The sequence below is a fragment of the Calypte anna genome, chromosome 6, assembly GCF_003957555.1.
Source record: "Calypte anna isolate BGI_N300 chromosome 6, bCalAnn1_v1.p, whole genome shotgun sequence".
In the NCBI taxonomy this organism is placed as follows: domain Eukaryota; kingdom Metazoa; phylum Chordata; class Aves; order Apodiformes; family Trochilidae; genus Calypte; species Calypte anna.
Genome location: NC_044252.1, coordinates 5,769,941 through 5,783,696, shown reverse-complemented (window position 1 = coordinate 5,783,696; position 13,756 = coordinate 5,769,941). Strand labels below are relative to the sequence as shown.

The following is a 13,756-nucleotide window of genomic DNA, read 5'->3' as shown; positions in this document are numbered from 1 at the left end:
TGTAGTTGCAAATTGCCAAAACCCAGCAACCTGCTGCAACAAATCCCCCTGGCAACTCAACAGACAGCAGTATTCCTCTCCAGCTTTAACTCCACTGGAGAGTTTGAACATGCAAAATGATCTTATCCAGCCTCTGGCTGTTCTGCATTTACCACAAGACTTGTTATAGTAAATGTGTGCCTCACAATGTTTGATAGACTTCCTATAGCCACATCTAAATAATATTTAATATTAGCTATGGTAGGCTTGTAGTGTTTCAGTCCAATGCAGGTGAGAGCAGAAGAGATCAGAAGATCAGAGCCAAAATGCAGCAATTTAATTTTTTTACTATGGAAAACCAAGCTGGCTGCCATGGCTCTTGGGGTGTCCCTGGGGAGCCTGGTGGGATGCAGGGCAGCTGAACAATTGCCATCCTGCTCAGGGCAGAACTCACAAGACATATTTTTTACAGCATTTCTCTCCAAAGCAAAGGATGCCTGGGATTCCCTCAGTGCTTCAGGCTGGCAGAGTGTCTTTGGCAGCCTTGTGAGCTGCTCAGCTGCATTACAGCTGCTCTGAATCTCTTGAGACCCCTGAACCAGGCATTGAAGCTACCTGCCACAGAGCTGAGAGCACAGCTCCTCCTCAGATCTGAGCCCTTAGGACTCCCTGCTCTGAAGAAAGGGGGGGGAAGGTGGCAATCCTGGGGACCTGGCTCCTGGACAGCCTGTTCTCAGCAAGGCTGACACAGCAGGATGAATTCAGGGATCAGTATTCTCCACAGACCCACCTGACAGTTTCCAACAGAGCTGTGAGTATTAGCAGAGGATAAGTCCAGCTCCTTCCTAACCTTTTCCTGAGAAAATTCACCTGGAAAAGGGAAGGGTTTGCAGAGACATCATTTTTCTCTCTGCTACCAGTTTCTCCAAAGGAACCTCTCCTCACTTCACTGTGCATGCATTTGCACAGAGATAAGCATAAGAAATGCAGTCATGCTTTATGCAGTAGTAGCTGCTATGTGTCAGCCATGGATATGCTCCAGGGCATGCTATTCACACATGGCTCTTATAAGGAGATAATAACACACCCTTGTTCACAAATTCCCCCTTTTAAATGAGATGGAAAAAAAAGTTTAGGACAATTTCTAATTGTGAGAGATCTGAGATTTACTGCATGTGCTGGGGCAGCTTGGGTAAGTTGCCAGAAATCCAGGGACAATCCACTAAAAATTTGTGTCTGGATCTTAGGGACTCTTTACAGCTTGTATTCCTGATATGTAAACTATTCCCATTAGCAGCACAGATTTTCCCATTTACCCCCAGAAAATTTCAGAGCTTTGCTAGTTTTTAGGAGTGGATCAGCATTATTACTGATGCTGCTGAGGAAAAGATGTTTCTTTAAAATTAGTATCACAGTTCCTCCCAAGTAGGATAGAAAACCCTGAAGACCTAACTCCCAGCAGAAACTAACAGCTGTCTCACTTCCAACACTGAGAGAGACAACTGCAAAGAAAGGACAAATTTCTGAGCTGTGGTCACACCATATTAAGCATTACTGAATTATTGTTGTGACTGAATGGAGCCAACTGGGGCATTTTCAGAATGAACTGAGTGCCCAACCCCAGCAAGAAGCTATTGTCATATTCCTGTATTCTAATAAGTGAGCAGAATAAGAGTTCAGTGTTTTCTTGACACAGCAAAGCACAGAGCTGAACGTACAACTTATCTGCACTTTGAGGTAACAGACCCACTCAAATGCTCAATGTTTACTTGGAGACAAGAATTTGTTTCAGATCAGGACAGAATGTGCTCTGCTGTGTCTGAAGAAGCCCACAGAGCTGCAGGTGGTGATGGTGGCATTTAACTGTGTTCCTGATCTCTACACCTGGCAGCAAGTGTCAGAAGAATCAGATCCACAGCATTTTGGGGCACAGTAAAGCATTCAGATGTTTTGAAAGCCCAACCAAGTCGACAGAAGTGAAGTGTGTTCTTTCAGTTAAGGATAAAGTGTCCTTATCAGGGATGTTCAGAATGGAAGGACTAATTATTCTTTTCTTCTCTGAGGGTTGAATCTAAACCTGTTGTCTTTGATGAGAACAGAAACAGCCAGAACATAGAAACTCCTGGATCAGTATCTCACTATTATTTCTAAACATAGCTGAAGGATTCCACCCACCCCTGGCTGGCTGACATTCATACCTTTAAATTGCCCTAGCTCTGCACAATTGCTCAATACTCTTAATGACAGCAACTGATAACAGTAGAAAATTATGCCTGTGATCTCATAGCCTTTGTGAATTAGTGAAGAGATTAATGATAGTAATTGGCTCTCTTACTTGCCCTTTGCAATAGGTGCATAAAAGAATAGCTGTCCTTAAACTGCAGAAATAGAGCAGTCAACATTTATATTCTGGCATAATAAATTAAAGGCATCTCTGCTTCTGAGACACCAAGGAAAGCAATACTTCTCTAATAGTGTGGGAGAAGGAAACAGGGATCATCATTCACTTTGATATGTGAGATATCATTTATCTAGTGCAGACAGCCCTACAGACCCATGATAGGTTGTTTTAAAAAGGAGTGTTTGTGATACAGTATGGTTAGAAATTAAAGACATCAGCAGAAAGGACAGAGTTTTTATCTCCCAAGTCAAAATGCTTCAAGAGAATGAAGCATTAGCAGAGACAAAGCTTTTCACAACCCAGTTTGGAGACTGCTTTAAACAAGGTCTGGTCATCATCACAGAAGGATGATTACCAATGTGTTAAATATTTTAAACCTGTTAAAGTGGGCTTGCTAACTGATCTGCATCTCATTCCACACCATGAATCATTCATGGAAGGTACATTTCTTCTTGATTTCAATGATTGCAATCATACAGGAGTAGACTCATTAATTCATTTTTTACCCCAACACCTTAGTTCTAGTCACTTTTTTTTTTTTTTTTTTTTTTCTTTTGGTGCATGGAGATAGATGCCTGAAACATACATAAGTTGTCTCTTTTACTCTCTAGGTACCTTTCCACTCATTCAGCTTGTAAATATTTCACATACTTCTTCCACTGCACAAGAGTAGTTATAAAGAGTAAAATGGGAAGAAGGAAAGCCAAGTGAGTTTAAATGACCCCGTGGCCAGAGAAGTTAACAACTCTCCCATATTACTTTGTGAGATTCACTTCTTTTTGAAAAGCTTTTACTGTTTTTAAGTAGCTGTATATCACTAGAAGAAAGATCTGCTCTTTCAAGACCAAGTAATAGACAAGCTGCTTTCCTGAGTAACAAAGGGATGATGTGACAGTACCAGGGATCAGTCCTGCATTTGGATCTCTCCTGGTAGAACTATGTAACTCCAAGTCCCTTCTAACAGATCTCAAATTATACACATATTGAAGATTCAGGGCTAGAATAGTAATTAGACAATGTTGTTGTATTAATACAGCAAATGCCAGGAGCAAACTCAATAAAGGGGCATTTTAAAAATAACTACTGCATAACATCTTGCTTCCAAGCTCATTTTTTAAGCCAAAGAGTTAATTTGTGCCTGGTCTGTCTTAAAAAATTTGATCCATTTATTTTTATTTTTTTTTCAAATACTCTCTTCAATTGTTTGACTTAAAGGAAGCCACAGGGAGGGAAAGGGTTGAGAAGATCTTCACTGATAAAATGAAGATGTTGGCAAATTTATGACTAGGGCTTAAGAAATCCTGGCCAAATGTTGGCATTTGAAATTTAAAGTAGAGTTTAAATTTGGAATTTAAACTCTCATCCCACTTGCAGCAGTGCAATTCCTGCTCCTACCAGACACACAGCTGGATGGAGGATACCTGCTCCCTTCCTAAAAAACAGTGGGAACACTGTGACATTAACCCTTCCAACAATATGAAAATCAGCTGAATTTTGTGTCATTCCTTTTAAATTGTATCAACAACTGAAGGACTCATTTCCCTTAATAGAAAACTATGACTGCTGGCCACTAAACGTCTCACAAGTTGCTTTTTGAAGACCTCTCTTTGAAACAGAAGACCAACAGTGAGCTTGTGGCCATCAACCCCATCTGTAAATCACCCATAAGTGAACAGGCCTACATCAGCCTGTGTTCAAGAGGGCTTTGCTTCCCAAAAAGCAGAGGAAAGAGCATTTAATTAGTTGCTCTGCTCATTATTCATACATTAATAAAGGCACTTGAAAGGTATAGTTGCAGTACTCATTGACACCAAATTCCCAATGTCCTGTTCTCTCCTGTGAATTTAAATTAATCCTGCAAAGATAAATCAGCAACTTGGTGAGGAGGAGGCTACAGGAACCACCCCTGCATTGTGCTACATAACCACCACCTTCAAACCCCAGTCCCAGAGTTTACAGAATGACAAGGAACTTGCTGATTCGAGTTTGCCAAACCACATAAACTAAACGTGGAGTTTTTCAGCATCCCTCCCATCACAGAGGAACCATCCCAGGCAGGGGAAAATGACTCAGCAAGTTCTCAGCAAGGGGGAGGCATGGAGACAGGAGTTACTGGATGCAGATTTCCTAGGAATATTTTGCTACAGGTTTTCTCTCTGGAAACTCAGCCTCACCAATCATGTGCAGTCTCAGAGTGCACATCCCATACTTAGAAGACTGTGATAATTTCTCTGCACAATGGACCTTTTGTTTGCTTTTTTTTTCATTGTTTGAATATTTTGTTCTGATTTTTGAACATGTTTTTATCTTTATAAAATAGTGAGAAGGGGAGGCAAAGGCCTTCTTTTCCTTTTAATTTTCAAATTGTTATTTTTAATAGGAGTATATGAAAAAATTATTTAAACAAACAATAAAATACTATAACTAAACTCACAGAAAATTCACAATGAAGTATAAAAATCAGGCTAATGAATTTCTAGAAAATCCAGCTGGACTTTTCCATATGTTGAGTAGGAGAAGGTTGCAGCCCTCATTATTAAAAAGAAAGTAGAGAAAGAATTTTCAAGTTAAATATGCGAACAACTCATCCAAAATACACAAAATATGTTCACACAAACTAACTTAAAATGAGACAAGTTCACAATTGCAAATTCTCTTGCCCAGTATGATGCACTCAGCACAGCTGACTGCACAGTTCTGATAATGTGGGAGCTGAATAAGCACTTTGATTCTCCTGACACTTTTGAATGAGATTTGTTATTTTTTCACATCACTCACCCAGCTGTTCTGCTGAATACCACGTAGCTACTTGTATATTCCAGGATAAAAAATTACAACTCTGGGTTTTAATGCTCATTAATAAGCATGCACTGAAGGTCAAAGGAACTTTGATTTTCTATAAAAACACAATTTAAAAAGTTAAATTATTCTATGCAGACCTTCAGCTCCTCCTGAATTTTCTCCTCCTCCAGTTTGGCAGCTTTCCGATCTTCTGTTTCTATTTTCCATTTTTCTGCCACTATTCTGGCTTTTTCTTGAGCCATAGCATCCCGGAATTTCTTCGTAATTTCAGCCTCTTTTTGCCTCCTTCAAAAAAGAATTAAAAAAAAAAAAACTTAAGACACTGATTATGTTTTTAAATTGAGGATCAATACTTGCTCACTGGTTGCAAAAAATAATTAGCATGTGACCTCATGGAAATATACAAGGAAAGAACTGAAATGTTTTTAAGAAGAGACCTACCACAGATTTCAGGAAACTATTCAGAAAACAGACATTTTCAATTTTTGACAAATGACTAATTAAAATAGCACCTTCTACATTAGAGAAGCACGTGGCTGTCTTTGAATGATAGCCTTTTTCCTTCCATAGCTGAAAAAAAAAATAATCTATTTTTCTGACAATCCAGCAAAGCATGATTGGGAATTTACTGTCTCTCAAAGATCAGGCAAATGTTTGCCAAATGTTTACCACTAGATTGTTTACTAGTACTGACAATGTAAAAGGAATACAGAGCACAGGGTAAAGCTTTTAATCTCTTCTTAAATATGCAATCTCTATAAGCAAGAGGAATCTCATATGAAAATGAACAATATAGAATAATATGACATTTAAACTCTCCCTTTTCAGAGATGCACTACAAAAGGAAGCACAGGAGGCAGGTGGCCTACTTTCCAACACTATAAAGCATAAAACCATTTTGGAATCTTCCCCCAGAGCTGGAAACACCAGCATGGCACTTTGTGTAATCAGTTTCCAAACTGCTGGAATAAGTATTAACACAAGCAAGATGCAAGTAAAACCAAGTTCAAAATGGACTTTATGTACCATATCCCCACTGTGAGCATAGGTGTGTGATACCACAAACATTTCTAATTTAATCCTCTCAAAAAGAGATTTTTATTTATGTAAAAAGCTGCTCAATGGGCTTAGCAAAATTCCCCAGATGAAAAATGTTTGCTTTGCTTTTTTTTTGTGTGTGCGTGTGAAAGAGGTTTTTGTTTCTCAGTATGCCATAAAACACAGAATAGGTTTTTTCACATGCTGAAAAACTGCTGAAACAAGTGAATGCAAATGTTGACAAACATACTCACCAGTTTTACCCACCATTACCTGCAGCCTTTCTACAAAGCCATGTCTCCCATTATGCCAAGTGGACCCTGAATTCAGATTCTTAAATCCTCACCATAGCTCTTCTGCTTCCTTCTGTGCTTGTTGCCTGGCTCTCTCTGCTATGAGCTCCTCTGATATCTGTTCATAGGGCTTGTCACCTGGGGCTTCTCCCATAACCCAGACCCAGACCTCACCATCCTTCCCACGGAGCCACTGCACGTGTTTGCCATTACCTACAACAACCACCAAGGACAAAACCAAAAACATAAATACTGGCTGAAATTTTAATGCCAACATAGATGAAAAGATAAGAAATATGAAATTTAGGAACACTCAGCTTGCAATTTACCATTCAGGATAAAACATTTCTAAAAAGTTGGATGAAATCTTCAGATATGACCAGTCTGCCATGCTGGGGAAAAGCAGTCTGTACACTCCAGGCCACACAATCTTTAAAGACTCACTGTCTCACAGAAATAAGGCAGTATTAATTCTCATATGCATTTATTTGAATTTAGCTATTATGATCCATTTTTAATTGCTTTAAGTATGTTTCTTTCTTCATTCAGCCAAGGATGAATGAAGAGAATGGAAAAAGAGTGACAACAATAATCAGTGACATTATACAACTAGCAATGCTTCAGCATACAGAGAGTGTTGAGCATACAGAAACTTCATCAGAACCTCTGCAAAAATATCCTGGAATTTCTTGCTCTCAGCAAGGGAGGAAGAGTTTCAGCAAGCCTGCATGCTCAAGAGGATACCACTCAACCCTTTTCTGTTTAGGTAGGCAAATGAAAGGGATTAAGCTTCATTTCTGGCTCATTTTTCACGGAAGACACATGCAAAAACCTCCAGTTTCTGTGTTGACAGTGTTTTGAAAAACACCAAGAAAAAGCTTGAGTGCTCTTTACAAAAAAATACACTTGGTGAACCTCCATGTCCAAGAATCAGCTATAGGATTCCTGCTGACTACAAATGGCACTGGATCAGATCCCAGCTGAACACCTTTTCACTGCCACGTACGCTGCCTAACTCCGTGTGGTTTGGTCTTTCCCTTCTGCCTTCATATGAACTTTATGTGTGTATTATTCTCTCCCTTTCAACTACCTGTTGCTCTGTGCTAGGACAGTATCCATTTAACCAGATTAAGTTTCCAGATGCACAGTCAATAAAGTTTTTGGCATCCTAGGCTGAAGAGTTAAAACTGGAGGGGGGGAATGAAGCGAGGCTGCTGACAGCTCCCGGGTGTTGACTGCACCCACTGCAGGGAACAAAGGTATCAGGTCTCTCCTGGAAAGTTAATATTCTATATCAAATTTGAAAATGTGATTTATACCAATTCCCAGTGCCAGTCTAACCGTACTGACCTGAAGGGGGAGGTGTGGAAATTTAAAGTTAATAATGTTTTCCTTCAATAACCCTCAAAAGCATTTGTTCTTTCAGTCTATCAGATTATCTCTCCAGGTCTAAATGTGAACTCACATTATTGTGGTTCCTATTCTGTACATTTCTCTGTTTCTCTCAGCACATTTAGGTTGGGTTTTTGTTGGTTTTGGATAAAGCGTTTGAAAACTGTTTGCTGAGAACTGACTGGCCGTATCAGTACCTGCCTGTGAAGTTTTCCCCTGCTATATTTTATGGTAAAGTATCTTGAGAAGTAGGAAATTATTTCCCTATAGCCTTCTGTGTTAAAACTGGCCCATGTGCCCATGTGCATGCAGGGGGCTGGAACTAGATGATCTTTAAGGTCCCTTCCAACCAAAACCATTCTATGGTTCTATGGTTCTCTTTCCTGAGTGGAATCTGGACATCTTTGCTGTTTCCCTTTATTTAGTATTTTAAGGGAAACATTGCAAACAAAATGCCTCATGTTAATTAATTTGTATCATAACTGGTAGATACAAAATGCTTTTACTGCTCCAACACAGCTACACTACTTCTGTTCATTTATGAGCTTACCAGATGGAAAGAGAACTAAAAAAAAAACCTTTTGAGGTAAGCAGACAATTTTTATCTTTGCTTCTTTCCAGGTTTTATTTGCCAAAAAGTTATTAACATGTTTCTCAAAGGCACAGCTTAGCTACTACTTCCCAGCCTCTTAAGACATAGTTGATTTGTAGCCATGTATTGAAAAATTGTTCTCTTTCTTCCTTTTAAAACAGTGGCTCTCTTTTCTAAAGCTATAGGCAGTAGATGCATAAACTCTTCTGAAAACATCAGTATAAAATATTGTTGGTTCAGCACAGATAACTGTATCCCACAGTACACTATACTACAGCATACACATCCATAGCTCAAGCTGAAAGATAACAGATACCAGAAAAAAGATATCTGGCAATTTTAAGCTTCAGCTAAACCAGACAGACCTCCACGTGTGCAGTTTTCAAGCATTTCAACTTGAACACATATGCCTTTATTCAGGTTTTCCTTCAGAACAAGAAGAGACCTTTTTCACATCCAACCACTCTTTCTATTTCACTTCCAAAAATTACTCCTGTGAAAATCTACCCTTAAACTCACACTCCCATCAAGTTGAAGATGGGCTTCAAGGTACAATCTGATCATAAAACATGGTAGCTTCCTAGCAAAAATGAGTGAAAAAAATGAGGAAAAGAAACAAGCAGCTCAGGGAGAAAACCTGGCACAGTGGAAATGGAACTCCCAGTCTTTGCAACCTGCAGAATCAAGTTCCCAGTGGTCACTGTCAGCTCTTCTGGGTTAAGAACTCAGCTCTTCTGGGTTAAGAACATTTTAAAAAATAGAACCAATTGCAAGATCTGAGCTGAAACTACAGAAAATTATTTTCCTTGTCATTTTTAAGAAATAAGTACAAGCAAAGAATTACCACTACTGAGAGCTTATTATACTAATTTCTCCTTTACATTCCCACTCAACTATTATATATTTCTGCAAAATAAGGTCTAACACATTATTTCCAAACTAAATAGAAGAAGAAATTTTAAAAAAAAAAAAAAAAGAAAAATTCAACCAAATCTACAAGGAAGAGACAGGTGCTGACTACATAAATTTGAAATCTAAGTGAGAAAGAAGCAAGGGAACCTCACGTTTGTCCAGTGACAAAGCCTACTGCAGAGTTTCTAATGCAAATCTTCATGCAGATTCCCAATACAGGAAATAAAAATTAAATCTTTTGAGTCTCAGTCTTGCTCCTTGACCACAGAAGTACTTTTCTTTTCCAAGGGAGACTGGCAGGCTGCAAATAATCACTAGTAGGAAGTAGTGATGTCAAAACTAGTCTGCATTGGACAGTAGAAATAAAAATATTTGAGAAAAAAACTCACTGTCTTATCAGGAAAATGTACTGAATAATTACTGGGTCTTTTTCATCTCTGATCTTAAGACAAATTATCAGCTATAGTATTCTATAGCATTGGGCTGTTCGGGGTTTTTTGGGTCTAAAACAGCTGTAGCATCAAAAGGAGGCAACACAAATTCCTGCAGTTCTTTTCACCTGTAGCTCCTCCATGAATTAGTGTCTCCCATGAAGTTTCCCTAAACCTGGATCTATATTGCTTTGACACAAGTAAATTGCTTTCTGAATATTGCTTCTTACTTCCAGACAAATGCAAAATCAGGCATTTCAAATGTTGCAGCACAAAAGGATCAAAGGGAAACACTTTTTAAGACCTATAGCCTGAACCAGATTTCCAGGTATAAGTACACGCAATCAAAAATAAGACCAAATCATGTTTTCTATTTGTGTGCATTTAGGCAGCAAATTCTGTAACAGCAATGAAAATATAAACCAATGCCCTAGAGACCAATGGTATACTCAAGGCTCTCACCTATAAGAATTCTTAGTCTCTACCAGCAGCACTGGGAATCTCATACACACACAGTCCTGGAGTGGACCCATGGGCTGTGGCACCACAAGCTGCTCTTGGCCTTTGTGCCACCCTTGGGATGTCCCTGTTACAGACAGGGTATCACTGCTGCCAAGGCTGAACCCTGCCAGAAAATCAGAGCTCTGCCAGGCACCTTCAGAAGGAGAGAAAAACATCACCTGAAGGTGCATGGGAGTGGGAATCCTGGCATGGGAGTAGGAATCCTGGCTGCATGCAATGCTCAGGTTAAATCAGGCTTTAATTCCAGGCAGCTTAGAGTTCCCCATTGTAACCAAGGCTTAAGGCAAACAGAAGTTACACAAAGGAGAATTGGGCCTTACACTGCCTCTGCTAACCAGGACAGAGGAGCAAAACCACAGACTGGATTTAGGGCTTTTATGGATATGGGGGGTTTGGGTTGTTAGTTTGTGGGCTTGGGTTACACATGGCCTCATTTTCACACATTTATAATTAAAACCTCTTTAAAAGTAACAGTAATCAGAGCAAATGGAATACTGCTGGAGTCAGCTGCCTGCCTCCAAGCTTGTTGGTCAATGCTGTGACAGTCCCAGCACCCCCAATGATTCTCATTTGTGATCCATCTTTTGTCTTTACAAGGGAACTACTCCAAGGACCATTAGAGGCCTGATTTGGTGTCAAGTCTCCCAGCTGTGCTGTCACTGAGCTGTGCTGTCTGCCTGCTTAGCCCAGCACAGTGAGACTGAGTGGCAGTAACCCTGGCTGCCTTCCTAGCAAAGGGAATATTACAGGCTACATCACGTGTACATTCAGAAAATTAGAAGATCATAGCTTTATAATCTCAGAGACATGGAATGGCATTCAAAATCTGCTGAAACTTTCCCAAAGGAAGCTGCTGCTTCCATGAACAGCCCTGTTTGCTGAGGCTGGGCTTCCTATTGTACTTCTGCTTGGAAGCCACAGATCTCAGCAATAGCTATTGACTCTCCCTTTCTCACACACTGTAATGCTTTGTAATGATAGAAATGGTCTTTATCTCTCTCTCTGTCAAGAAAATATTCCTTCTCTATTCTCTCTCTCTACTAGCAAAAGGCTCCTAAAATTTATTCTGCATTCAGAGGAGGTGGCATAAGCATTCACTGCTGGCATCAAGCTGGTCAGCCTGATTTGCTTTCGTCATTTGAACATGAACTGTAACCTCTGGAGTTTGGTGGATTTATTTGAAGGGTTGGCTTTTTTTTTTTTTTTTAATTCTTTTGGAGTTTAGATATATGCTTAGACCAAAGTATACCACACTGTGTTATACATGAGATTTTACATCTGGCTTCCCAAGCAAACAGCTTTTACAGCTTTTTTAAAGCAGAAGCTTGAATTTTGATAGTCTGCAGGATACGTGAGGTTCCATTCAGAATTTCATTAGCTGGAGGATGTGTTAGAAGCACATTGATTAGAATGAAAAGGAGAATATGAGCTTTGGACTGTTCTCAGTTCCTGGAGTTTACCCACTACAACTATTTTCTTTAATCATGTTTCTTTTTTATGCAGAGAAATACACACACACACACACACACACGTAATTTCACTTCTCCTTAAGGAGAAAACCTCGGAAATGACTGTGACTCTTTCTGAGAGGCTGTTCAGAGGATGAAACACACTTTTCCAAACATTAACTACTGTAAAACCATTAAAATACACATAGAATAATTAGATTGTAATGAGTGATTATGAAAATAATGAAAATACCATAACCTTACAATAAAGTGAAGTTCTGCTGTAACTTATTGTGTTCTGCCCTGCTAAGAGTCAAAGGACCACGAATCCTTCTCTTCCAAGAGTACATTAAAAAACCCAGTCACCTCAGTTCTTAAAACAACAAGAAAATTGGAGAAAATTTTGACCTTCTCAACCACCCTCCCCACAAGTTCAGTTCATTCACCCTCCAATCTCAGTACAAGTGCTGTGTGTCTTTCTATCCAAAGGAGGATTTGCAGAGGGAGGAAGAAATTTGGATGATTTACACGAATGCATCAATAAAGGCTGCAGGATCACAGCATTGCTGAAAAACCAGCTTTCCTGGATCTCCAGCTGCTTCCTGATCATATAACAAACTCTGTCTTCTCTTTATGGAAGTACAGGCTGTTACCATGGAAATAATTATGCTGCAATATACCCCTGCAGGGGCATATATCTAAAGGAACAAATAAAGGAAGAGTCACTGCAAGAGACCAAACATTAATGGAAGAAACAGTTACTCAACTAAGACTGTGGTAATTAACAAACATAGCCAAGAACTTTACGTAACACTTCAAGGTAAATGGTTGCATTATCACATGCTATGGATATATGCAGTATATGTATGTGATAGGCTTGCATATTGGATAAAAAGAAGGAAAAAAAGAAAAAGAAGTACAAAAATAAAGTAGCATTTGTGTGGTCTCTGTCTAGCATGTCCCACATAATTTCTTGGGTCCCTGGCCAAGGCATCCTGTTACACACCATAAATTTGTAATTTTTTTTTTTTAATTTCAGATGAAAGTGGGCATTCAGAACTCTTACGTAAGGATATTGTTCTAACAGTCTAAAGGTAGTCTCCTGTCTGTTCTTTTTAGTGATTCTTTCACTGTAAACAGTATAAAAATGAAGAAACACATCAGATCAAAGTCAAAGGTTGAAAAAATAATTCACATCACTATTATGCATGTGTTTTTCCTTCATTATAAAAAGAGTCAAGCACACAGAAATATAATTTTGGATTCCTGATGCCAATTGGCTCCTGTAAAGACTAAAAGCTACGTACAGGGCTTGGTTTGTCACACAGAGCTATCAGAAAGCAACCAGGTTTTGCCACTGTTGAAGAACAAACAAAATCGAGACTGTTTGTCTACTTCTTGGTCTTCTGGAGGCTCAGAGCAGAAGGGCAGTGGGTCTCTGTCATAGCACAAAAGAATAAACTGAGAACTCTGCATCACTTTCTGTACCAGACTCCCACACTTAACCCAACATGGCAGGTTTGCACAGACTCCTTTAATCAGGCACATGAGACCACAAAAGCAGGGAAGATTATACAGCTAGAGTGAGATTCTTCTAGGACCACAGCACGTGAGTGGACTTAAAGGTTATTGAACAAGCACTGGTGTTCAGCCAAAGCCACTGCTGACTTCAATGCATTGACTTTCCCTGCATCTTCCAAATCTTGCTGTCAAAACCTAGTGCCTCTGTCCTTGAATGTTGGTCATTCATGCTAAAAAGAGGCAAAATCACCAAGGAAATACTGTATTTACTAGGGCAAATCCCATTTTCCTCTCAGCCACAGGACTGCTTTCTAGCCATATGAAGTATTCATGAGGTTGCAGACACTCACAGGCTCGTATAATTTTCAGACCAAGATAATATATGTCCAAGAAATCCCATCTTAACACCACTGTGCCCAGACAAG

At 39.4% G+C, this 13,756-nt stretch overlaps 1 protein-coding gene across 1 annotated transcript in view; it reads right to left on the bottom strand.

The window, feature by feature from the left end:
* The window catches only part of SH2D4B (SH2 domain containing 4B), a 54,815-nt gene that overhangs the window by 35,314 nt on the left and 5,745 nt on the right, over positions 1-13,756 (bottom strand). Inside the window, exons 2-3 of the mRNA XM_030453476.1 lie at positions 6,567-6,726; positions 5,320-5,467 (exon numbers count right to left, since the gene is read on the bottom strand). Of these exons, the coding sequence (XP_030309336.1) occupies positions 5,320-5,467; positions 6,567-6,726 (308 nt within the window). The remainder of the gene's footprint in view (positions 1-5,319; positions 5,468-6,566; positions 6,727-13,756) is intronic.